At 44.4% G+C, this 26435-nt stretch overlaps 1 protein-coding gene across 5 annotated transcripts in view; it reads left to right on the forward strand.

Annotated features, from left to right (window-relative positions):
* The first annotated feature begins 618 nt into the window (after nt 1-618).
* Doa (Darkener of apricot) overlaps nt 619-26435 on the forward strand; it is a 37118-nt gene continuing 11301 nt past the window's right edge. The window contains exons 1-4 of one of the 5 annotated variants that reach the window (XM_017150683.3): nt 619-1088; nt 2394-2512; nt 2623-2718; nt 14822-15020. In XM_017150683.3, coding sequence (XP_017006172.2) covers nt 903-1088; nt 2394-2512; nt 2623-2718; nt 14822-15020 — 600 coding nt within the window. In that variant the 5' untranslated portion in view covers nt 619-902. Of the gene's footprint in view, nt 1089-2393; nt 2513-2622; nt 2719-5223; nt 5334-6457; nt 8143-14821; nt 15021-20189; nt 21702-22100; nt 25615-26435 lie in introns of those variants that run through there. The other 4 variants (XM_070217387.1, XM_017150682.3, XM_017150685.3 and 1 more) reach the window with 4 other exon arrangements.

The raw sequence follows: 26435 nt of genomic DNA on the forward strand, positions 1-26435 counted from the left end.
ATTGTTATGCAATTGAATGAATTGGAACCCGTATTTTTTTATTGGGCGCCAAAGCAGCGCAGGCGCAGTTGAAAACACGAGGCACACAGCTGTTTTTTAAGGAAAATAACCAGAGATATTAAAATCAGCTTTTTGAAATACTATTTAATTCATTTTAATGTCTTCCGACTTTAACGTTTGAATTTAACGCTTATTTTTTTAAACTTCAAATTTAAAAGATAATCGTTAACTGCCATAACCGTTTCAGCTAGGTGGCATCCCTATGTAACATTTCAATTTTAGCCGCCACCAGTATGCTAACCGTTTCGGTCAGGTGGCCACTCTGTGTTAACATAATGTTAAGATAATTAACAGTAACTAATTTTGTTTACATTATTTTAAGTTAACAGTGTCTGCTAACAATTACTTATGTTATGTGTTAAAATTACCACAAATTTACGAGAATAATTTGATTTTCACTAGTGGATTGGTAAAAATAATCGTTTGTTAGTTTTCAAATTTTCCGCCTTTCCTCCATTTTTCGCCGTAAAAGTTATTAACAGTGAAACTTAACAGAGCACTGTTAACCGAACAGAAGCAGAGTTGGAAAACGGCTGAATCAATAAAGGTGCTAAAAATTCCCAACTGCCTTCTGCCCCTCGCAGCCAGAAATTCAATTTAATCCGTTGCAAATTCCCGCGTATTAATTGCATTAGTTGCATTGCAGGCCACAAAAATAAAAAACCAAGCCAAATGGCCAACGCCAGGCGGTAAAATCGTGGCGGCGGAGCTGCAGCAGATGGATTACGATTACGCGCAGCAAGCGTAAAAAGGCGCCAAAAAGTGAGGAAAACAAACAGAAGCCCGAGAAGAACGCATGCTGTAGGATAAATAGGATAAAAACAGGAGAACCCGGAGGACCCATGCAACTAGCATCGTTTAAGGAAAAACCCATGCAAGCGAAAGCGCATTTCTCCTGGCAATCGCTAACGCAACTTTTGAGCGGCCTGTGGCATCGCCTCTATTTGCCCCGTTCTCCGTTTTTGGCCCTGCCAGCGCCGCCCCTGCTGGCCACGCCCACCCCAGCGACTATTGCGCAGCGGAACGAGGTAAGTCAGCTGAAAATCCACAAAGCACAAGACAAGATATGAAAATGCTAGGCGAAGATAGCAGGAAAACGCAGAAAACAAGATATCCAAAAAAAATGCTACCTGTCCATGGCGATTTTGAGACTCCCATACAGGCGCAGACGCGTGCGTACGTGTAAACAGCTGATTTTGCGTGCGTGAGTGAATGGCAAAAGACCAATTTTAATAGACGAATCACCCTGTTTTGTTCGAGTTTTTTTTTGCCGCAAAAGTTGAGCTAATTTGAATTTAAATAAGGAAAATGTAGAACAAATTTTAATTGAAACAATATTTTTTAACGATTTTTCCTATGAAGTTTTTTTTGTTTTTTTCGACTTTTTGTTATGTTGAGTACTAGCCCTAACAGATCAGCATTTTGACATTTTAGTATTATAGGAGCGTATTATGATAAAGCTTTATTACCCCAGTGGATCCGCGCATGACAGTAATTAACTTAAATGTAAAAAATATTTTTCGCTTATTTCTTATTTCGACTGTCGCCAAAAATATCGATATTACTAAAAACAAAATTGTAAAACATCGATTTATCGATGTTTTTCCACCTCTAAGACGTGGTGAATAAAATACCAAGTGACGTGAATTGTGGGAAAAAAAACACGATTTTCAACGCAAACGCACATTATTATTTGGAGAGTGCGAAAAGCCCAGGAGGTGTTTACTCGACTACAAGTAAACGCTAGGATTAGCAGGACTACAAATCGCAACAGCGGCAGCGGCAGGCAGCTGCGCGAATTGCAACAACAGCACAACGGCAGCGACAGCGACGCTTTGGCCAAGCAGCAGCAGCAACAACAATACCAAAGCAAAGCCAGCGGAGCGCATACAACAAAAATCAATTTTCGCGCTCGTGAAAAAAATCAGCAGCAAATTGCAAGGTAGATGGACTAATGGTTGGCTAATTAAAATGCGAAAGTTAGTTTCGTTTTTTTCGGTTTTTATTTGTGGTCTGTTTTTCCATTGCACAAACACAAAGACAAGATATTGCAATTTGGTTAGGCGACCGCATGTGTGTAAGTGTGTGTGTGTGCGTGCCAGCTGTATTCCGTACTGTACTCACCTCTTCCTCGGTGGGAACAGCTGAAAGGGGGGTCGATGGGGGGTGTTCCCAGTGCTCACACCACCCGTTGCCTTACAGTTCATAAGTACATGTGGTGTATTTATAATATTTAACAGCCCATTTAGCCTATAAGGTATTTCTTATAGGTAGTATCTTATAGGTAGCCTATCATAAACTAATGCTGTGTGTATAACACTTATTTTTTTCAGATGCCCAGAACACGGCGACTCCACCACTCAAGGGATCGCTCCTCGGCGGGCACACGAGACAAGCGCCGACGACACGATACTGCCGATCATTCGCCACCCCTAGCTGAGGCCCCATCGCCGTAAGTTCTCCTAAACATATGTAGAATTATTCTCCCATATATTCCCATTCCCATATATATTCTCGGGCTGCACTCATTCGGTACTCATTGTTTCCAATTTTTGACTACAGGCCGCGCATCACCAACACACATCACACCAGATCGGCGGCCAAGCGACGGCGGCACGAACTCGATGCCAAGAAGGCCCAGATATCCAAGGAGCCCACGTAAGTAATTCTGATGGGGAGTGAATTGGGATAGGAACTGTCAAAGGGGTCGAAAATCAGAGAAATCGATTCCATGCGAAAATAACTTCTCGGTGCCAGGAAATACCTTTTGGCTATGTGATAGTCTATGTGTACAAATTTTCCTTGATATTTATATGAATTTTGCAGGGATGCCATGTATTTAATTTATGCGATACAGGCGGTCGTTAAATGGAGGAGGGTTAAATAAATCAATTGCAAAAATCCTATTAAAAGCCAAAAATCTCTAAATATTTTTACTTTAAAAGTATATCCCTTTCAAGTTACAAATATTGAGAGGTTTTTGACGTTTAATAGGTTTTTTTTGTAAATGTTTTAGGAATTACCCTGTTTGCTAAATATTTTCTCAAAAGGTTATTTGCTTTTAGGCAAACAATTTTATTTGATTTCTAAGAAATCTATATAAAATTGTCATTGGTTTCACCATTTCATCCAGGCAAAATATTTCATGGTATTTTGCATCACTTACATTTTTGTGAGCTTATAAGAATTATTCATGTAGCATCGCAAATAAGTTGACTTTAGAAAACTAAATTTATATATTTGCGAAGGAATTTATTCAAATTAAGAAAGATTAATGCTCTTAAGAGATATTTCGGGGATAGAAACGATGTTGCGCAACAGTAATGATAAACCCTATCAAATATTTTTATGCATACAAATTGATAATAAGTCTCTCAGTCGAAGAAATCAATTCCATGCGAAAGTTAATGTTGGTTACTTAAAAGAAAGTGGTTTTAAAACCATTACGAATTTTTAATAATACGCATCTAATAACTTATGAAGGGACAACTAATAGCCCACTTCTTATACAAAGTATGGACTTTAGATCGGTAATCCGAAGAATAACATGTTGATATATCTATGCTAAGGTCGATGATATTAAAGAAAGTCTGAATATTAATATTTAATTCACACATTTCTTTTAGATAGGAAGTATATTTTACCTGTGTGGCAAATAGAGGAAGGAGCTATGACTTCACATCGTTTCTCCACAAAATATCTGGCTTCGTGTGAATGAACAAACTTCCCCGGTGAGAAACCGAAACCTTTCGAAAAGCCTCGAGACTTGTCCAAGTAAACTGGCTCTGCCTACTGAGCCACGGGTATTTCCCCAGCTGTCGGCGAAGTGGCAGCCAGAGTGTCCTGCCCACGCAGCAATCTGCATCTGCATCTGCGCTCCTTGGGACTCGCTTTCTTTGAATGGCTTGTAAACGGTCGTGTCTTTAATGGTCCAACGGCTCCATAAAGCAGTGCCGCTCGAGCGGCAGGAGCAGCCGGAGAGACAAATTGACATGCGGCCATATTTGGCAAGTGAAATCCAGTGAAGAGTCATCCTCTTCTTCAGTCGGCTTACTGTAAATTAAAATGCGGACTCAGCGCGATTTCTTTGTGCTGACCCCCTTCTGGAGGCCGGTGGACGTGGGCGTAGGATCTCTCATGGATCCTGGCGGGTTGTCCGATCTGCATTTCCTTGCCTTAATTTATGCGCCTGCGTATTTAAAGCGTATTTGCATATTACTCAAAACAACGGGGATAAAACTCGAGGCGCGACGTTGTCGCATTTATTATTGTTTAATACACTTGGCGTGGCCTTTTTAGGTAGTTGCAGCAGCAATCAAAGCATCAAGAGCATCTTGCTGGGAGTTGGCTTAATCAGAGTCGCATTTTGTAATTTATACGCCACTAGCAGCGACCGCTTTCTTTGTCGATAAAGTGACGTTTTCATGCCCGCCGCCGCCGCTGTCATTGTTTATTAACCTTTTGCATTTGCCATAAAACACGTTGGCTAAGTGTTCATGAACCGCAGCGGCAGCACAACAGCAGATTAATCGACCTGTCCCGGCTCATTACTCAAAAGTTGGTGACATCTTGCAACGCGGAAGTGGCCGAAAAACGCAGTCCAAATATGAAAATCAAGCGTAAAGATAAGGAATACTATTCTTAAATGTTCATTGTTTATACAGAGAAAACAATTTTACAAAAGATCATATTGATATGTGCTGGTCAATTTCATATTTTTATAAACATCAAGATTGTATCATTTTGATATGAATTTTATTTTACATTATTTGCTCAAAAACATGGTAAAATATAAAGTTGATATGCTTGAATCATAGATTTGATATGAAATAAGGTAAAATTAACCCTTTTCATATTGAATTTGTTTTTCTGTGTTATGCTCGCATTTCCGCTATCCTCTTGTTTTATTGTCGATCATTTCGTTTGATTATTTTCAATTTCAATCATTTTTTATTTAAATTACAAGCCATCAATTGGATGCACGCATGGTGCGGCGAATTCGCGGCATTCACTGGGTCTCGATTTTGGTTCGCATTTCGATTCCGATTCCGACGATCTGTAAACTGGAAATGCGAGCAGCGGTTGAGGCGGCAGAGCTCGGGCATCGACGAAGGCAGCGGCGGTACAACCGACACTTGTTCGCTAGCAACTTGTCGCTCGGTTGCTCAGTCGCAACGACAACTCAAAAGCGAATGGAGGTGCTGGCTTCCTCGCTCGTCGCCGTCGCCGCCGTGCAACTACCGCCTTTTCCAAGTGTTTTTTGAGCAAGAAATGTACGAAACCATCGTCATATATTGTTTAAAATTTTTACAAAACAAATGCAGTGTCTGTGCCTCTTGTGTGATTTGTGTGATTTTTGCCATACCCGCGATTTGTTTATGCATCCTGGCCAAAAATAATAATTCGCGCTGACTCTGCGCACCTACGGAATTTCAATTCAATTCGAGAAAAACACCCCCTCAATTATTCCGAGAAGTTTCAATGCTGTGCATACAGAGGGGAAAATCACTGGCCAATTGGGGGACGAAGAAACCTTAGCCAACACGGGTTAACTAAACCAAGATAAGATAGCCGAGAGACTATGACGACTACGACGACGCCTACGACTTATCAAAGACGGGTTGCACTGAACGGGGAGCTGACTTTGAGGAACCGGACGTGCCGATTGTGTTTTTATTTTTATTGTAGAAGGGATTTCTTACTTATTTCCGATACCATTACTCATAGCGTCACAACAAGTTGGAGCTCATCGGCGGCTGCTGACCCGTTTGGCCGTTTGGGGAACCCAAGACTTGCGTTTCCTTTTTGAATCAGGTTAAAAAAGTAAAAATTGTGAAAACTGGTCGGTGGAGGACCTGTTCGCAGCCGGGTCTTTGAGCTCATGAGCGCATGCGCAGACACTTTCTACCAACTAACCAAGCAATGTTTGACTGTATTTTCATTGCATAAAGCCTTAACTGGTTGCGTTTTGGGGGTCTTATCAATGAACTTGCCGGGGGGCCAATTGGATTTGCCACAGGGCTAAATCGCAGTCAAGGTTCAGGGTTATTTTAGCAGCAGTGGCTAATTTAATTGTGGCCCTCGCCGTGCTGACAGGCCAAAAGTGGCTAAAACAAAAGGCGAAACGCGGCCAGCAAGAAGTCGCAAAAATGCAGAGGGTTTTGTGGGTGGCCAGGCAGCTCATAAGCCATCGAGAACGTGTTAATTACATATAACCAGCCAAATCAGCAGTAGAGACAAAAGAAAAGCCTGTGTGTTTGATAAATTATTGAAAACTAAAGGCTGGGCCAAGGTGTTTCCATAGAATCTGGCTGAATATATAGTAGTCCGTTCGCGACAGGCCAAGTGTGTGCACAGCATTGAAAATTAAGGCCATAAAATTCTCAAATTCAAACAGCCCAGCGATATACACAAATGATAACGATAAAGCTTTAAGATAAGCGATCTTCCAAGTGCACGCGTTTTAAGTAATCGTAGTTCAGCGGTTTAAATTTTAACGCCAATTTTAAAGAAGATCAAAACCAAATAGCAGCATATTGCAATTACGAATAATTAACCACGAGTCGTCTATTTAACAACGAAATAAAAATAAAAAGCTAACAAAATGCCAGTCGTTGGTCAACAGTATGGAAATGGCTTTCGGCCATATAGCTCCTTTCGAGTGCCGCGCAGCAGTTGTAGCCACAACAGCAACAACAACAGTGTCCAAATGGGAGCAGCCGGAGCAACAATTGCCCAACCCCTGAGCTCCAATGGAGCCAACAGATCGATGGTGAAATCAGTGCCAGGCAGAAATAACAACAACCAACCGGCAGCGGGATCTTCATCCACTTCGACAGCCTCGTCCACTTCCTCGATTCATCAGCAGGGTGTTACTAACAGCAGCTTTGTACGCCAGCAGCCCTGGAGGAGCAGCTATTGCAGCAGCAATCGTCACAAGTATCAGCCGGAGCCACATCCTCAACAGCCGCAGCAGAGATTGGTGACCAGTAGCACCGTGAAACCACTGACACCCAAGCTCATCCGTCGCATCGAAAGCACCTGCTCCTCGGCGGCAGTGCCACCCACACGTCACTGCAAGGCGAGGGCGCCACCACCACCCATCACTACACAGGCTGTCCGCCCGGCTACGACTCCCAGCACTGCCAGGAAACAGTATCAGCAACCCATGGTTGGCACACCAACCAGCCAGAAGCGCACTCATCAGGCGGGACGCTTGGCCGCCAAGGAGAATTGCTCAGCTCAGCGCTCCTCCAGCAAGAACTACCCGGCACCGCAGCCACCGCTGCCAGTGCGCAATGATCTCACCAAAGGAGGATTCGGAGCTGGAAAGGCCACTCCTCTCGCCCAGCGTCGCCAGCTACCCGCCACGCCCAAGCTGAGCCTCAAGCAGAGAGACGTAGCTGGCGGCTCATCCTCTACCGGCTCCAGTGACTCGCACGACTCGCCGCGCCTCAAGAAGGCTTTCTCGAACAAGTTCCCCCAAGGGCTGCCCTTCGAGGAGGAGTTCTACGGACGCAATCGCTCCTACTCGCAGTCCTCGAGCAACTACAGTTTCTACAGTTCCGTGGGTGCGCCCACCACGCCCCACGATGATGATGATGACAGGGATTTGGATGATAAGGATGATGAGTCGCTCTATGTGGACTTTTCGAAGATAGTACAGACCCAGCACCATCAGCAAAGGCAGTATGTGCCCGCCAGCTCCTGGATAAGAGCCTCCCCGGATGAGATAACACCTGCCCAGCAGCGGAGGAGGAACAGCAAGTACGCCCGATCGATGCACGAGTATCTGTATAGCGATGAGCCTGGACAGGCCAGGACCAAGCATCGCCTGTCCGTGGTCGATGAACCCGAGGATGGCTACTATAGCTATGCGGCCGGAACGCCGGATAATCTGCCATCGCCACCGCCCACGCCCCGGACGACGGACATCTATGTGGCCGCTGCTTCGTGGGCTCCCAAGCCGCTCTACCCCGACCGCGTGCTGTTGCCACCAGCGGATGGTAACAATAATCTTCACCAGAAGCAACAGCCGCGTCGACGGTCCGAGCACTTGGGGTCCACGACTTGTGAGTATAAGTGAGTGTCTCTTCAGCATGCGGAAACTCAAATCAAAATCAGAGAACTGAAAACTGGAGCTAGCCTTGAGTGGCGGCACAGCTTGCTGACTAAGCGTTCTGTCCGCACTTCATTTAAAGATACCTCCTCCTCCTTCTCATTGTTTCTTCTCCAAGTTGAGCTCGACACCCAACTCAATCTCGTTCTCGATGATGTTTATTTTCTGTTTTTATTTTGATTTTTTTTTTATTGTTGGCGTTGTGCCGCTACGATTCGGTTCAAGATCTCTCCGCCAAATTTGGTCAAGCACACCGCCCCTACTTATGAGCTGAGCCCCGAGTTGCGGTGTCCAAATGGTGAGCGCTCCGTCCGGCTCATTAGGCAACAACCTAAGCGCCGGGCTTTTAGCGTTCTACTCTCAAGTATGGGGCATACTTCATTTGGTTGAGCAATTGGCCTAAAGACTCTCGGCCCCTTTTTTGTGTCGCTTTGTTGACTTAGGGTTGTACGAAGAGGTTCAACCTCGTTGGGCACTTTCCCATGTTATATGATAGAGCAGCTGATCTCGAGATTTCTATGATCAATTCACACATTTTAGACATTTACTCTAATACAAATTAGAGTGACGTTTGAGTGTGATAAAAATATTTCCCATCAACTAGTTTCGAATTTCATTTCAACTTATTCAAATTTATTAAAAAGGTTTTTCGTTTGGCTAACAATTAGCCAAACAAAAACAGATAAAAATATAGGATCTTTTCGATATTTTGTACTACTTTGGTAATTAGTTTAAGAAGAGCGATTTTATGAAAAGGAAGCTGATGCTTTTTTATTTATATTCTGATCATTTAAAGTTTAAGGAATTTTATGAACTGATAATTTCATCCATTTCTTCTGTTTGAGTTCTTTTTGAAATTCCTGATCGCTTAATTGCTAGCAAATATTTTTAAGCAATTATGTCAGCAGCTGGACAAATGGAATCCTCACTCAGTCACTGTCGGTTTCCGCACCTTTAAACAGTTTATTTTTCTTTTTTTAAGGGAGGTACCCCGAGATCTCTGCTATGCCTTTTTAACTTTAATTTGGTTTTTCGTTTTGTATTTGGTTTGCTTCTGTTTTTTTGCTCGGGTTCATTTATCTGACGTTTATCACGATCGGAACAAACCGGACCTGTCTCCGCAGACCCATATACGATCATAATCGATGCTGCTACCGCCGGCAGCAGTTGGGTAGCCAACTAAAAGTTGACAACAAAGCTTAGATCTTGAGCTTACGGTTCTCGATCGATTTCCGACAGCGCAAGGCAGGCCTAATCGAAAACAAAAAAAAACCACGCAAACGATCTGAAAACAAAAGTGAATAATGGATGCAACTCTCAGTGTTTTATTTGTATTTTTAATGTATTTTATTGACTTCCTATAAAGAGTCAGCCGAAAGGTGATTGACTACGCACAAGTAAAGCAAAAACAAATATAAAACTCGCACCCAGACGCCTGAGCAAACTCACATAAATCACGAAATGAATAAAACAATGCAGTATTGAGAGATCTTCTAGACTTGATTTAAATTGCACAAAAATTTTCATCGCTTCCTTTTTCGCATTTGAGTGGCTGGCTGGCTGTAAGTTTGGGAGCGGGCCGTTTGGCAGGGGGACATTCGGCATATTTAATTTGGCTTGTTGTCGAGTTCGCTGCTTAACTGTTGTTTGTTTTCGTTAACAGTAATGGCCGGCTCGGTCCGTTTGAGATGGATGGATGGGGTAAAAATCCGAGGGGCTTTTGGGAAGGGGTGATCTCGGTGCAAAATTTCATTACGTTCATTGAACCGTGCGATCTCTCTTGTTGCCGACGGATCAAACTGACTCAGACTGAGACTGAGACCCAGACCCCGACACTGGCTGCCTGCTTGAACCCGACTTGGCATGGCACTTCCTCCTCCAGTGGCTCCAAGTGCTCCTCCTCTTTAACTGACGCACAAAGGCCTTTCCCCATTATTTGCAGTGCTCATCTCACTGCACAGAAAAAAGATTCGATATGATATAGAATCATTTCTACCTTATTTCATATCAATAATGGAATAATGTCAAATTGATGATTCAAACATATCAATTTGATATTTTAGCATTTTATAAAAGTTATAAAAATACTGTCTTAAAATACCAAATTTAGTATTTTTTAAACACAAACATAATCTTTATTCATATCATTTTGATCTTAAACAAATATTTAATTACCCTGCACATATCAATACTATCATTTGTCTTTTTTTTTCTGTGTAACCTTCTGAAGTGCTGCTTATTGATGTCTTCCCCAAAGGTCTGCTGTTTGCGCAGACGCAACCAATGACCTTGCAATTGGCCAACGTCACCTCGGTGATCACCTGGTGATCACCCTGTTGCCTGCTGCTTGCTCCTCCATGCCCTCAATTCGAGATCTGCCACCCAAATGGATTTGCATAATACCGCAGCTGTGTTTGGGCTGCTAACATACTTGGCCACTTACTCATTCTTTGTTCATAATTTCTGTTATACTCGGCAATATTTGTAACGGCATTTCTTTTGTCATTTAAGGCGCGCGACAATCATTTGCCTGCCCCTTACTTCTTTGCCCTCTTGGTAACTTTTAGACTTTGGGGGGACAAACCGAAAATTCCGGTTTCTCATTATGTTTCACTTGAAGACAAAGATATATGCGTAGTACTGGCTTCTGCTTTAATCAATGAGCAGTCGGGCCAAATATATATATATTTAATCATATTCAAGTTCTGCTCACCAGGGATGGAGTTAACTTTTTCGATTCTGAAGTGACACAAAAATAAATAGGAAGAAAAGATAGATGGGTATTTAAACATGCTAAATTAATGAATTCCAAATCACAATTATGCCATATAAGGAGTCTCGAGAAGTCAACTCTAGATGATGGATAAATTGGAATTTAATATGGGAATTTGTGTGGCATTTGCTATTTCCGGAAAACATTTTTAAAATACTTGAACTCTTTAGCCTTAAAGTTATAAATACCAAATAATAAACAGTTCATGAACCAAGAAAGTTCACCTTGGTCTATTGACATAAACATGAGCCATAACTCTCAGGTTTATTGATCCGCAGTATTGAGATTGTTTGGGAAATATTTTGATTTTAATTTTATCTCATCTGATGAACTGTCCATCACAAAGTTGAATTTATTTACTGAGCTGGCCTGTCGTAAATAGTTCACGAACCATGATGGCAAACCTTGAACCATCCCTAGCATTTCTTGGGCTATTCAACCGTTTTCGGGTATTTTGCGTGTGTAAGCGCATAAATCCGAAATGACGCATAACTTCTGCAGTTCATTGGAAGCGTAAATTGGAATCCAATTGTTAACGCTTTTTTTTTTATATTTTCATTATATTTGTATAATTTGTAGGAGTCGCAGAAGGGGGTGGAGGGCCGATCGCATATGTGCGCTACGCTTTGCTTAATGTATTTATGGCATTTTCAGGGTCAGCAAAAAATACAAAAAGCTAAATACAACAAAACGAAGAAAAATCTCTCGAGCCGCAACAAAATGTTTGTCGGCGGTTGACGGCGGTGCAGCCAGCAGCTCTGGTTGGTGGGTTTAAAGTGTCTCAGCTGCTCTATGTAAATCATGAAAAAAAACTGGTTTTCGAATGATTAATTTCATAATTCAATAACACGGCTAAGCTTATAAGAAATTATTTTCAGGGGTTTTTTTTGTTGTATATTCTCGTTCTCCGAATGGCAAGAGAATTGCAGAGTGGGTTATTGTTCTTAGCGGTTTTTGTTTGGGCTAATCTCACTGACTGGATCTTAATGCTTAGTGCAAACACTAATTGTTGTCGCAGATTCTTTATCTTCTGGGAGGTGAAAAGCTGTACATGATTCGTACAAATTGCAGGCCATTAAGGAAGTTGTCCCAGAAGCAAATGTGATTAATTGCGGCATAAAATCAAAGTGGGCAGCAAGAATCGGTCAAGGTCGTCGCAATCACTCAAGGAAATGGTGTCCACATGTGGGGAATGATAAGGCCAGAAATGTGGGATTGGCCTGGCCATAAAACTGTTGTATCATCTGTGGTGTGCCTGCGAAAAGTCGAGGCCAACAGAGAAAAATAACAATATAGAACCCCCGGTGCGTCTGAGCTGGCAAAATCCTCAAGGGCAATCCGCTCTGAATGAGGAACTCTATAAATATGGGCGCGATATTGTTCAATTACCTCATGTGTATAGCGGCTTAGAATAAAGATTTTCGCGATCCTTGAAATAATCAGCAATTTCTTTACAGTGTGAATAGCCTCTTGTAACCCCTTCAGGCCAAGCAACTTTGTATTCGGTTCCCCTAGCGATATCTTATCTGCTTTCCCACAGACTGTCATAAGTTATTACCTCGCCGCGGCAATAAAACGTTCGAATTCCTACGATTACCCCCAGATCAACCCAAAAGATAATCAGTTCGAGAACATAGCTACCAAAGGTATCATATTTTAGGTAACTATTTCCCAAGATATCTTATCTTGCGACGACCACCGACCACCATATCAGAGCTTTCCTCGTTAGACATGGAAACCAAACCCTTTGTTTACATTTACCTCAACCATATTTGCGGTAGTCGCGTTCGAACCCCCATTACTCGTGTTCTTTTAGGTCAAAGATAATATTTTATGAGGCTTTGTGTTTATTAGTCAAGCGCTTTCGACCTGTTCGGCGGGGCTGCCTTGAGTGAAATATTAAGCCAATTACCTTACACAACACCGATCCGAAATGCTTCAGTCCAAATTGGGAATCTATTATGAACTTGCATTGCCATTCGCTTCCTACCCTCCATCCCCATCCCACCCCACCCACTCTTTTGTTTGTCGAATTCGGAATCAAAATCGGATTCTGGATCTGAATCGGATTCAACGAATCATTAATATCCAATTACAGTTGGCCATAAAAGCTGTTCTAATTTGCACGCAGCGCGTCATTAATCATAATTCAAAATGCCGAAAGAGCTTGCTTACTGGCTACTATTCCTTTTTTATTAACTGCCGCGAGGTCGTAAGCGGCTTTTCCGCGACAGACGCCAGTCAGTTGGAGATCACAGATCGCAGATCGGTTCAATTCAGTTCGTTTCTTGGCCAAGAGTCTTTTCGAACAGCCTACGGATATATCCATCCCAGCTGTACAGAGAGCATGTGCGCTCAAGTAGTTTTCTTGGCGGGTGCGCAGGCGTTGAGCTTTTTTGTCATATATATTTTGTATAGGTATATACAAATGCACAGAAAAAAAATTGACAAAATTGCAGGTTAATTTTATATTATCTTATTTTATTTATCTTATTTTACATAATTTGTTTAAAATACTAAATTTGGTATTTGAAATGATAAAATGTCAAATTGATATGTTTGAGTAAAAAATTGTACATTAATCATATCGATAAGGTAGAAATTACCCTATTATTCATAGTTATTCATATCATTTTGATATGAATAAGGGGCTGTCCATATATTACGTAATCACAATTTCGGCGATTTTTGACCCCCCCCCCATGTAATCATTTCTTCATACAAAAAAAAAAAAATTTGCACTAGAGTAATCATTTGGTGGCCCCCCCCCCCCTAGATGATTACGTAATATATGGACAGCCCCTAAAGATGATCTTTATTTATCTTATTTTACATAATTTGTTAAAAAATACATCATTTGGTATTTTAAAGCAGTATTTTTATAACTTTTGTGAAATGATAAAATATCAAATTGATATGTTTGAGTCATAAATATTACCTTAATCCTATCGGTAAGGTAGAAGTGATCCTATTTCGTATCGAATTTTGTTTTCTGTGCAAATATGTTCATATAGATGCAGGTCGGAACTAACGAACTAACGTTGTACTTGTAGCCAAAGTCACTTTCAGCTTCAGTTCGCTTTGGTTCTGTGTTTTTCATAATTTGTGACCAAATTTAGATGCTTTTTGGGGGCCACGTGGGCGAGAGCAACCGACAAAAGTTTTCGTAATCGCTCAATGAGAGCTGGTTTGCCTTATTAGCATATGTGGCTGGCTTTTTGACTTCTTGGATTTGGCAGTTGAGTTTTTGAGATTGTGCTTTTGAGCACTACTACTGCATAGGTCAGTTATCTCTCGCAATCAGCTGATTCATGCCAAGATCGGTGGCTGCCCACCCGCACTTTTTAGCTTCTTGGCTTCTTGGTTTGGTGGGTGAGGTGAGTGGATGTAACATGAGCATATAGACATGAGCTACCGATGTTATTGACACAGTTTCTGGCCTCGATCAGAGTCTAGGTTCACTTCAAAACTTACGACTGCCTTACATTGTGTCATTCCTCGAACCATGAAGTACTCTCAAAGGCATTTACCCAGAGGTAAAGGTGGGCCGCCGCCAGTTATTCAGATAGCCAACAGCTGAGGTAGCCATCCGGCCGAGTTGATTAACTTGATTGGTAACGCAAAACCGATTCGCCAACACAAGTCTCGCACTCGCTTGCCGGCCGCCTGGCTTAAGAATCGCGGAGCGTGGAGCGGCTTACCTAGCTAAGTATCTCTGAGCAGCTAAGTAGCTTTCCATGTTGTCCATGGTGCTGGGCGTTGCTCCAAGGACGGCCATTCATCCGTCGCCCGATGGTGGCTATTAGGTAATAAATTCACCAGATCAAACTAACCAGACACCTTTCTTCTTTTCTCCTTTTTTTCTACAGTTTCGATGACAGCATCTCTTCCCGCCGACGCAAGGAGCGTTCGAAGCGTTCGCATCGCAAATCTCCGGCCGCCAGTCGGCGGCAGCACAAGTATCGCTACAGGGACGAGACCTCCCACTCGAGCTCCCGTCGCCGGCATCGCGATCGCGCCAAGGACGAACGCGACAGCGGACGCAACAACCGCCAGTCGCAGGCTAAGGTAAAAACTTTTCATTTTATATACAAGCACACCACATATAGCAAACAAGTGAAAATTGTAGGCAGGGCAACGAAAAGAAAAACCAAAGAAAAAAAAAGAAAAAACTTAAAACCGAAAGCTAAAAGCAAAACAAAATGGTAAAAGAACAAATTTAAGACGGACAGATACTATATACCCATTAGACCGATTGCGTTTCTATATCCCTATGCATTGCCAAAAGCGTTGCCGCTCGATTGATTAGTAGTTCTAAAGAAGATCCCCTATATCATGCTGTTCTTCAAGCGGTATCTTGAGAGGTCGCAGCAGGTGGCCGATCACTTCGAGAGCTCCCAGATTCCGTGCTACATCAAGATGCGTGACCTGCCAGCCCCTCCAGTCGTCGATCATTGTCGCGACCTCATCCTTTCCAGCTGTCCACTGCGATTTATGCAATACACCGAGGATTGGATAGTCGTTGAGTACTTTGCCGATCACGACAGCGATTATCTAGTAAGCGTGTCTTATCGATAAAACCCAGACCCCTACAACCCCTTTCCTCACTTCTTGACTAACATAATCGCTATATGTGTTTTCTCGATTACAAGTCGAGTGGATCAGTAAAGTGATCATTCGATCGCACTCTCTCCTTTCTTATCTATGCGGCGTCGAGCTAAATTTGTCATTAGATGTGTCACATTGCTCTGGTTCTTGGTCTTTCAGTGGTACAGTGATTACATGAGGAATGTTCTGTAATCAGTAGTATTCCGGAATGAGAGTGCAACTGAATATGGAAATGATTGCTTTAGAGCTTCAAGAGAACAAGCACTTGAGAACTCGATGAGCAGCATGAGTTGTGTATGTTTTGGTTGATAAGATAGTACTTATAATAAAGTAACAAGGCCTTTAGCAAGTGTCGAAATACAGAAACTTAATTAGAGCATGGGGAAATATGGTTGTTACATAGAGAAATCAATATTTTGTTGTTATTTTATAGACCGGCACTTTAATTAGGCATGACAACCTTCTTAATTAATCAACCATGAACTCATATATTAAAAAAGACACTTGACACTACGAATATATAAGCATAATTAAAAAGAACTTAAGGAAGAATATATAATTTTTTGATCAACAATTAAATAGAGCAGTTAAGCGAAACCTTGGCCATTTAGACATAAAATTAAGCAATTTCTATGCAATCTTCGCCGTATGGAAAACAACTCTTAATTAAACGAGATCTTTATAGTTCTCATTCACTGTTGGTGGTTCTTTATAGTTCTTTTCCCCTTTTGTCCAATACACCCCGCTGTTCTAGTTATTTTCGTTCAATTGATCATTTGACATTAACTCGTTGACGGCGGCCAGAGTTTTCTTTTCTGCTCTGAGATGTGCTGTGTGATGAGATGAGATACTGCCTGGTGATTCTGTTGCTGCTGCTGCGAACTGCTCCTCGGCAGCTTTGCCAGTTGCCCATATCGCCGCCAATTAAGTGGGCTGAGTAACTCGCATAGAATTCCCACCGCGTCATCGTTTCCGAGCCGCCAAGATTCAGTATTTTAGGCAGTTGGAGCAGCAGCTCATCATCCGGAATGGAAAGAACGGCTGCGAGCTGGAAAGGGATAACGACCTGGATGGGCAGGAGGAGGAGGGCTACCCCGGCGACGGAAAGAGCGTGCCCATAAGCCGCTGTCTTCTGCTGAAGCGGCAGCGCAATCACTTCGATCTGGTGGCCCTCTGCGATATGCCCGTGGACAAGTATGCCGGCGACAATTGGATCGTCGAGGAGTACTTTGTGGACCACAATGACGACTATCTAGTGAGTCACACGATTTACAGATTCACAGATTGTCGGCGAGTATCTTTCGTTGTGTGCGCTGTGTTGCATGGTCTCCTCGACCCTTCTTCTCTTTAATTCCACATAGATAATTTACATTTTAGACCAAAATAATAGCACTGCTCGAGATTTGATTGATTGAGGGATAAAAGTTACTCTGTGTTGTATGTAACAGGAACTAAGATGTGTTACTAATACCATATTAAACATTCTTAAGTGTTTTAAACTAAATTTGTAGGTTTAATTTTAATGAATATTTTGAAATATTTAAAATTTGGTTCTGCGGATTTTTCCTGATCAACTTATATCAAAAGCATCTCTGTATTCTAGAGCTTGAAAGTTATCGATATTTCCGATATTTTGACAATATCGATTCGATAATTTCGATGTTTTGAAGGAAAAACACAAAATATCGAGAAATAGAAAACTGTCCATGTTTTTTCAAGCTTTACTGTATTCCCAAAATTGTTACCTATTTAAAGGTTCAGTCTTCTGGAAATTATGGCATGATTTATTGGCAATGCTATTATTTTGACCGCAGCTATATACACCGAACTTTTACACGGGGCTCACGCTCCCTGCCTATATTGCCCTGTATATATACAAATATATATTTATCGGTTCCTGAGAGCGACGCCTTGGGGATTCCTCTCCGTGCTCCGTGCGCATGTTGCTCCTCCTCTAAACCAAGTCGCACAGCTGACGATGTTTCTTTCTCCGAGATGCGCGCGCAGCTTCATCCGGCGGAAAAACATCTTCTTGTTTGCCATTTGCTCAAAGACCATTGGAAAATTATAAATACACTCGGCGCTCTTCTCTGCCGCGGCCAGTTTTCGGCTGAGAATTTTCAAATTTCGAGGAAACCGAAACAGATTGAAATCTTCGTTTGTTGGCTGTGTGTCGCCGCCACTGGTGTCCATATAAACTGAACTGAATTAAACTATATATTGTCGTCGCTTCGTCTTCGTCGTGTAACGGTACGGGGATACCCCCTCCACGCCCCCTGAATTCAAATCGCCGCCTCTCTTTTAATCCCCCCAAAAGACAACCCACCGATCTTTATATTGATCGTCTCCTTTCGCGCACTTTGTTTACCGATATATAGTGTGTGCTGTGTGTGCGTTTTTGTGTTTTTTTTGATTTTTTTTTTTTGGTCTCAGGAACACCAAATAATCGAATAGTACAATATTTAGAGGTACATACTGGGCGGCGTGTGCAATATAGAAACGCATTTTAGGTACAACGAAAACGCAATCCCAAAAACAATTGCTGGGCACCGTGACATAATCAACGAAAAGAACAAAAAACAAACCAAAAACTAAGAACATTTAAGTGTTTTAAAAATAAAACTGTCGAAAGCGAACCAGAAAAAAAACATCAAAAATAAAAAGTGCGCGATATTCTTCGGCGGACTTAATTTGTTTAAACAAAACACGATGCAAGATACCAGAGCCAAACTGTTTTATTGACCCCCCGCCAAACCGTTGGCGAGTAAATAATTCGGAATAATATTAAATGTGGGATAGAGGATAGATGAGCAGCTGTGAAGCGTTCAAAATCTGGAAGATGATAGTGAACTTTGCACTTTTCCATCAAGTTTGCAATTAGCGCGGCGAAAGATACTTTTAATAGAAAAAGCGGATGGATAGAGGAGGATAATGCAACAGTCAGTCACTCGAGTGCACAGAAAGAAATTTAATAAAATTAAATAAGGATTATATATGTCTTCCTATAAAAGGGTTACTTTATCAGAATGTAAAACTTGCTAAATGTCAAAAAAGTGAACATATTTTATAAAAAAAAGTTTACTATTTCTCGATATTTAATTTGAGTTTTCTTTTCAAAACATCGATATTATCGAATCGATATTGTCAAATTATCGTAAATATCGATCATTTTAAATCATTATATTTTAATAACTTTTTAATGAAAAGTATAAAGTAAATTATTTTAAATTTATCAACATTTTTTTCTGTGTACTCCGAGATGAAGGAGAAGAAGACAACGCAGCGGCCAAGCAAATCAAAACAAAAACTCAAAACTAACAAATGGAGCACACACGTGTGTGTGTCCGTTAGTGTGTGAGTGTGCCACATAGATACAAACTATAACCATATATCTATATATATGTATGTGCGCCACAGATCGGCGGGGATTATTCATCAGGCTGCCACATCATCATCATGTTGATCTCCGTGGCTTCTTCTCCTCCATCCTCCACTTTCCGCTTAGCTGGCGTTTTCTATAATTTTCGAAAGCTATTTTCGTAAGGCTTGCATTTATATTTAGTTGCCACAACAAACTTATAGCGAAAATCCAAGATACAAACTTGTACACGATACAATTTTGGCCATATGATGCGAACCAAAATAAAAGTCAACTGGGGTGGAAAACTTTTCGTTTTCCCTTTCCCCCCTTTAGGTTTTTCCAACGCGCGCTGCTGAGTTTTCTTTCGGTACAGTGAAAGCTTAGCAGAGATCGAAAAAAGATTGGAAAACTAATGGAAATTTAAAGTGAACTATGAAATCCAATCAAGCCGAATGTGATTATCAGAGATCAGAGATGCTTCTCTTTAATTGAGAACGTGAATTATTCGAGGTTTCACTGTACCGCTGGCACTAGCGTCACACGTACTCTGTGTACTAGGTATAACCGCCCGGCTGCGCCAATTTACGTGCGTCGTCGTCTATTTGTTAAAAATAAAAACAGATTTCGAACGGAAGACACAGAAAGACAGGGGAGCATTCTCCCAATGCCCAATGAACCTAACGGAGATATCTCTCCAGGGATATTTCTTATACGAACGATATATTCACATCGCAATATATCTGGGGCAAGGTGCAGGTCTCTTTTTGGCTAGAATCTCAAAGGGGTAAGGGGTTTCTGTCGATGAGGCGCCGCGATCAATGAGCTCATTGCTGTTTACGATTTGTAATCTGTATCTGCTCTATATACCAAAACAAATTGGGGGTATCATATACTCGATGTCGGATGTATATGGGCGCCAAAAGGAAAAGTCTTTGGTCGAATGACGACCATTGCTACGAACAATTAGTAAGTCAAGTCGTCGGGCATTTGCCAAAATGCCAATGAGACATTGACATTGAGCGTGCGATCCGATCGATCGATCGATTGTTCTTCGATTGTTCCATTCCGATTCGAACCGATCGGATCCGAATAGAACTGCTCCGATTTTAGTGCAGGTTTCCTTTGGGGCCACCATCGACAGCCTCGCGAGTCTCGCCCAGCTATTCGAAGTCAACGCAATTCGAGGGAATCGCCAGTGAAATATTAGATAATCGAGAACTTTTCTTTTTGTACACTTGGGCATCCAGAAAATACAGAAAAACTGAAAAGCAAACCGGAGGGAAATGTCCAACGAACTCAGCGAACTGATCGCCCTTGGGTGTCCGGATCTCAGGGCCCAGAAACCGGAGGGCGGAAGCACCCAGGTGGAGTTGATACTCAACACGGAACGTCGCCTGAGCATCAAGCAGATGACGGCCACCGATTTGGCCACTCTAAGGGCAACGGCTGCCGCGGAAGCTGAGGCCAGATCTCGAGCCCAGGCGGAGGCGGAAGCCAGGGCCATTGCCCAGGAGCAGTTGCGACAGGCACGCGAGGCCGAGTCGAAGGCCAGAGCACGTGCTGCCCTCGAGGTGCAGGCCCAATTGCAGCGGGTGATGGAGAGTGAGAAGCGCAGGAAGAAGGAGGAAGAGGAGGCGGAGCAGGCCAGAGTTCAAGGGGAGGCAGATGAGGAGGAGGAGGAGGAAGACGACGAGGAGGAAGAGGAGCAGCTAGCCAAAGGTTCCCTGCCCAGCAATTCAGGACCCAGGGAACGCATTGCCTCGCTGCCCACTGACATAGACGATGCCATGGAGCAGCACCTGCTCAAGGTCTCTTCAAGGGAAGATTCGCCGCCCCAGAAGAGCACCTCCCACCTGGTCGACTCCATTGAGCTGCTGCGCATGCAGCGAGCCGCCCGCGATGCCCGTTCCCACAATCGCACCCGCGAGCGTTCCATTTCGCCCGATCGAAATCATGAGAGGAGCGCTGCTCCCGATCGCCTCCAGAGTTCCGCGAGCATGAGCAGCTTGGACTCGGCCAGCCGCCAGCCAGAAAGTCGACGTGGAAGTACCTCTAGTGCCACAGGAATGGAAGCAGCACCACCTGTGGGTGCACCTCCTCAAGGCAGCAAATTTCCTCTGACCAAAACGGTATCAGCTCCAAATGTGATGAACCGACGAAGGAGCAGCCTAACCTCCATGTTCCCTGGACCCTCGCCTTTGGTGGCACCCGAACCATCGCTGCACACCAATCCCGATCCCAAAGTGCAAGAGCAACTGGAAGAGGATCAACTTCGTCGGCGGAGATTAGATGAGTATCGTGAAATACCCAGCGGAAAGATGGTGCACCGCACCAAGACACCTCCCCCGGTGGGCACGAATCTGGGAGTAAGCCTTAAAAGGGTCACCGCACCCAGTGGATCCATAACCATCAAGCCCAAGGAGTCACCCATGCTGGGAGTGGTGCTCCGTCGGGTGGAGAAGAAAACAGTGCCGCAGAAGAGCATTCTAGACGACGATAAACCACTTTACCACTTCTCCATTGTGCGCAGCGATCACAAGGAACATGTGCCCGCCCAGAAACCGAAGCCCAAGCCTGCTCCTCCAAAGCCAAGTCCCGGTGGAATCCTCACGGGACCCCAAGTAATCCGAAACGCACCAAAGCAAGCGGTGCCCGTTAAGCCGCAGCGTCCCATGCCCGGCGTTCCCATCACCATTACCAAGATCGAGGGCGACAAGATCATCATCATTAAGAAGATCATTGTGCCGAAGAACAGTAAGATACCGGAGCAGTATCTCCAGGTTGGTCATCGTCGTCGTGATCGCTCTGTGGTGTCTTCTGTCTTCTGTAGTTTGTCCTCCTCCCTTCTGTGTTCTGTTCGAAATCTGTTTAATAGAATTTACCTCGATGGTTGTTTAGGAATACAATGAAACACTTAAGGGATAACGCCAGGTGTCATAACGCCCGCGGGCACAATGACACTTTTTGAAAGGGCGTTATAGCACACACCATTATGTTTTTAATGAAATCTGTTTAATAGAATTTACCTCGTTGGTTGTTTAGGAACACAATGATACACTTTGGGAATAACGCCCGGTGTTATAACGCCCACGGGCATAATGACACTTTAAAATAGTTGTAGATTTTTAATGAAAGCAGGAAGTTTAAGGGTTTTAAATAATCAAATGAAACATTAAAACGCACACACACAACACACCTAAAATCGCGATAAAAAATCAATCAACGGATTCAACTGAAATCGGATATCTAATTCATAGAACCTCCAAACGGTTCACAGTGCGCGATTGTTTCCTATAGATGAGTGAAGATGCCGGCAAGCCCGCAATTACAGTGCCCCCAGCAGCGGTTTCCTCCACCGCCGCCGTCGCCTCCCAGTCACCAAGTCGCCTGAGAGCCAAAGAGGAGACCCAATCCCAACCAGCAATGCCGCCGCCCACTTCGAGTAGTGGAGGTCAGCAGTTCTTCCAGGTGGTCTCGCCGCAGTTCGCCTCGGTGCTCTCGTCAAGCATCCCGGAGAGCAAGTGCGCTCAAGTGCGTTCACCGATCTCCTCGCCTTTGGCCATCCGAAAGAGTCGACCACCTCTGCTACCGGCGAGTCCAAAGTCCACACCTCCGCTACCCAGGAAGCATCATCCGCTGGCCTACAATGCGGCCACGGGAACGATCAGCAGTTCCCGTTTAATGGCCACCATTGCCTCGAGTCCGGCCTCGAGTATATCGCTCTCCTCGTGCAGCTCACCCTCGTCATCGCCACCACCCCCGGTGCCATGTCGTGCTCCCAAGAAGGCTCCTCCTGCTCCCGCTCCCGAAATCAGTCTGGATAAGCTCCTCCAACAGCAACAGGAGCTGGAGGAGAAGTCGGCGGCGGCCACGAATAGCGCCAAATTGGATGCGAATTTCTACGATGCCGAGATCGAGATGATGAACAAGTATCTGAAGAGCCTGCCCGACTACAGCGAGCTGGACAGGAAGCTGCACCAGGAGTTCCAGGAGTGTGAGGATCTCTACGACAGGATCAAGCGGCAGCAGCAGCCGCTGGCCAAGTCCAATTCACAGCAGTCGGTGGGGAAGGTAACGCCAGGTCTAGCCAAATCCTCCTCCATTAACTTTGCCCAGAATCGAGGAGCTGCACCGGCACCGGCTGCACCTCGCCTAGCCTATCCCTCGATATTTTCACAGTCCAATGGCGGAGAACCCAAGTTGCAGCGTAGTATTTCCAGTTCGAATATGCCGCTTAGTACGCCGACCACTCCAATGCGTCCTTTGCCAGCGAAAAATGGTCTACAAAGTGGTTCTAATCTGTCGTTGAATAAACAATTAATGAATGAATTCTGGAGTGAGAATCTAACGAGCAACCAGAAACGGCAGACACCCAAGCGAACCTTTTGGAACTACGAAAAGATCTGTGGAGCTCAGCTGGGAGATGCCGGGCAGCCTTTTAAGGTAGACGCCAAGACGGCCAAGAAGCTGGCTATATTTGATCCCACGGTGGCAGAGGCGGCACAGAAGGAGCTACAGCGACCCCAGCAATCGCATCCTCAACCCCACAAACTCCAGAAGAATGCCTCGCTTTCCCATTTGGACTTAAAAGTCCGTCAGGCTGTCACCAAAGATGATCTCTACAAGCTGATCTGCAATGAGCCATCTCCGTCTGCAAATGGTGCGAATTTTGTTAGCAGAGTGCCGGTGAAACAGCAGCAGCAAACCACACAACAGCAACCTGTGCTACCGAAGAGCATGTCCATGACTCATGTGCCGGGTGTTGGAGTGGGAGCAGCTCCTCTGCTCCGCACCTCCAGTCGCACACATATACCCTGCTACATGAAGAACCTCCCTTCGTTGAGCCGGAGCACCTCGAACTCTGCGATTCTCATGACGCAGCCACGCAAGGAACCACCTCCTACAAAGGAACCACTCAAGGTGGCACCACCAGCTACTCCTGCTAGCAAACCCAGTGGTGTCTTGAAGAGCTCCAGTAGCTCCTGCGTTCCCTCACCTCGCTGTGCCGCCGCTTTCTTCCGTCGGCCGCAGGAAGCCAGCAATCCACAGCAGGTGCAACATCAACAGGCTCTGCAGAAACCCCAACAAGTGGCGCCCATTGAGGAAGGTGATTCCGCTTCCCTGGAAAGAAAATCGGAGAAGAGCAACAGCACTTTGAGCACGAGCAGCTTTACGGTGACCAACTGTTGCACCACCCACCTGCCGCAGCTCTCCAAGTTTACCTCATCGTTCCACATTGCTCCCACCACTACAGCAACTACAGCGGCAACAGCAATACCCTCCGCAACAGCAGCAACCACAAGCGATCAGCAGCAGCAACAAAGTGGCGCAGCAGCAGCGAGTGCCAACTTGGAGGTGCCAACATCGTCATCAAAACGACAGAAAGATGTTGACAACAAGCTAGAGAAATGCCTGAACGACATGCTAAAGTTGAAGAGCAACAGCAATAGTAACATCAACAGCAATAATAATGCAATCATGTCGCAGTCGCTGACGGCTGGCGAGCACAAAGACCCGAAGAGCTCAGTCGAAGGCCCCACGACGAGCAGCAGCAGCAATATCAAGTACGCGGGTGAATCCCAGATCCCCGTGCCAGTTCAGCTTTACGATCCGCAGAAGCCGTTGCTCCAACAGCAGCAGCAGCAACAAAGGATTTGCTATCCCATAGGCAAATCCAACTCTACCTCACAGTTGCCCATGGGCGGCTATCAGCGATTGCTGCAACAGCAGCAGCAGCAGCAACATCATCAGCAGCAACAGCAACATCAGCAGGAGCAGCAGCAATATCCCCAGCACAAGCGACCCTTCCTCAACTGGAATAGTTTTGCTTGCTCCGCCATGAATGGAGCGAGTGATCCCTTCATGCAACAGCAACATATGCCGCATCAACAGCAACAGCAACATCTGCCACACAAGCTGCAACAGTCGTACTCCTCGTCGCATGTGCCAAAGCAGGCGCCCAAATCGGGACTGGCCATGTTCCTCCAAAAGAACACCAACAAGGAGAACAAGTTTGGCCAGCAGCAGCAGCAGCAACAGCCGCCGGGGATGATGCCCCAGATGTATGGTTACCAGCCATCCAAGATTGGCTATCCCCGCACCGGTGCCCCACTGACGCACTCGGCCTCCTTCAGCTCCGCCCAAAGGCCGACGGCCTTGCAGTTCCACCAGCAGCAGCAACAGCAGTTGCACCCCCAGCAACAGCAACAGCAGCAACATCAGCATTCCAACTTTGGGCTGGGCATGATGAGTAGGAACTACTACAACAGCCAACTACCCAAACAGCCCGATCGCAAGCCGCTGCAGACCTTTGATCCGTATGCCTATCCCAAGCCGAATCAGATGCAGCCGGTCAAGTACCAGCAGCAGCAACAGCAACAGCAGCTACAACAGCAACCGCATCCGCATACGCAGTTTCTGAATGCTTCCGCTGGAGGTGGAGGAGGTGCCGCTGGGCTTCAATACGATCCAAATACAAATACGCAATTGTTTTACGCGTCGCCGGCGTCATCATCAGCGAACATGCAACCGCAGCAACCACAACAGCAGCAGCAACAACATCAACAGTCGCAGCTACAACAAAGCAATTCTGTCATATTCAATCACTCAAGCCAACAGCAACAACAACAACAACCACATCAACAGCAGCAGAATGAAATGTCCAAGTCCGCATTGGGACTGCATTTCATCGAGGTAGATTCTATTCCTCAAAAAACCTATTTCTGTCTTGTGTTCGTTCGTGCTGCACATGTGTTTGAAACTAACATGCTACCATGCTTCCAAAGAAAGTTTTCCCCCAAAAATAGACGGCTGACTCAGCGCTGGGCTCCAAAAGGCCTTTGCTTTGCTTTGCTAATTTTTTCTTTCTTTTGGCCCCCAAGTTTGTACTTCCTGTACTTTCGGTGGCGTTTCAAGTGTGAAATGCTTACCTCCAACCTTAGAATCTCTCGTTCGGCGGTCCCCTTGGCGTCTACACCGATCTCTTGGCCTCTTGGCAGCCTCTTGCACTTGTCGACATCGACAGCATTGCACAATCGAAAGACCAAAGACTGCGGGAAATTCAATGTCAATTTCTTCAGCAGAACGGGCGGCTCTAAAAATAGTCTCTTCTGGCTACTTAATTTTGTGTTTGTTTACTTTATTCGATCGCTTATGAAAAATCTTTGGATATTTTATAACTCTGCTTTCAAGAAATGTATGCGTTTAACACTAATTTATTGCCAAAACGGCGACCCCGATGTAATTGTTTTAATAATTAAAAAACACTAAACAACAAGGGAGCAGCGCGTTCAGCAGAGTTGAATGTCTAAAAATATGTAATACTCACGACCTGCTCTCGCGCGCTCTTCTTAGACGACTAAAAATGACTGAGACAACCGACTACTGAATACCCTGTACCTGAAGAAAACTCCCCCAGCAGCCCAGCCTTTTCTTAAACTAAAAATTATTGACCTATGATATATTGCATATTTTCCACAACTTTTGACCTCATGCCTGCTATAATTGGATTCAAT

Source organism: Drosophila takahashii, chromosome 3R (genome assembly GCF_030179915.1).
Source record: "Drosophila takahashii strain IR98-3 E-12201 chromosome 3R, DtakHiC1v2, whole genome shotgun sequence".
NCBI lineage: Eukaryota > Metazoa > Arthropoda > Insecta > Diptera > Drosophilidae > Drosophila > Drosophila takahashii.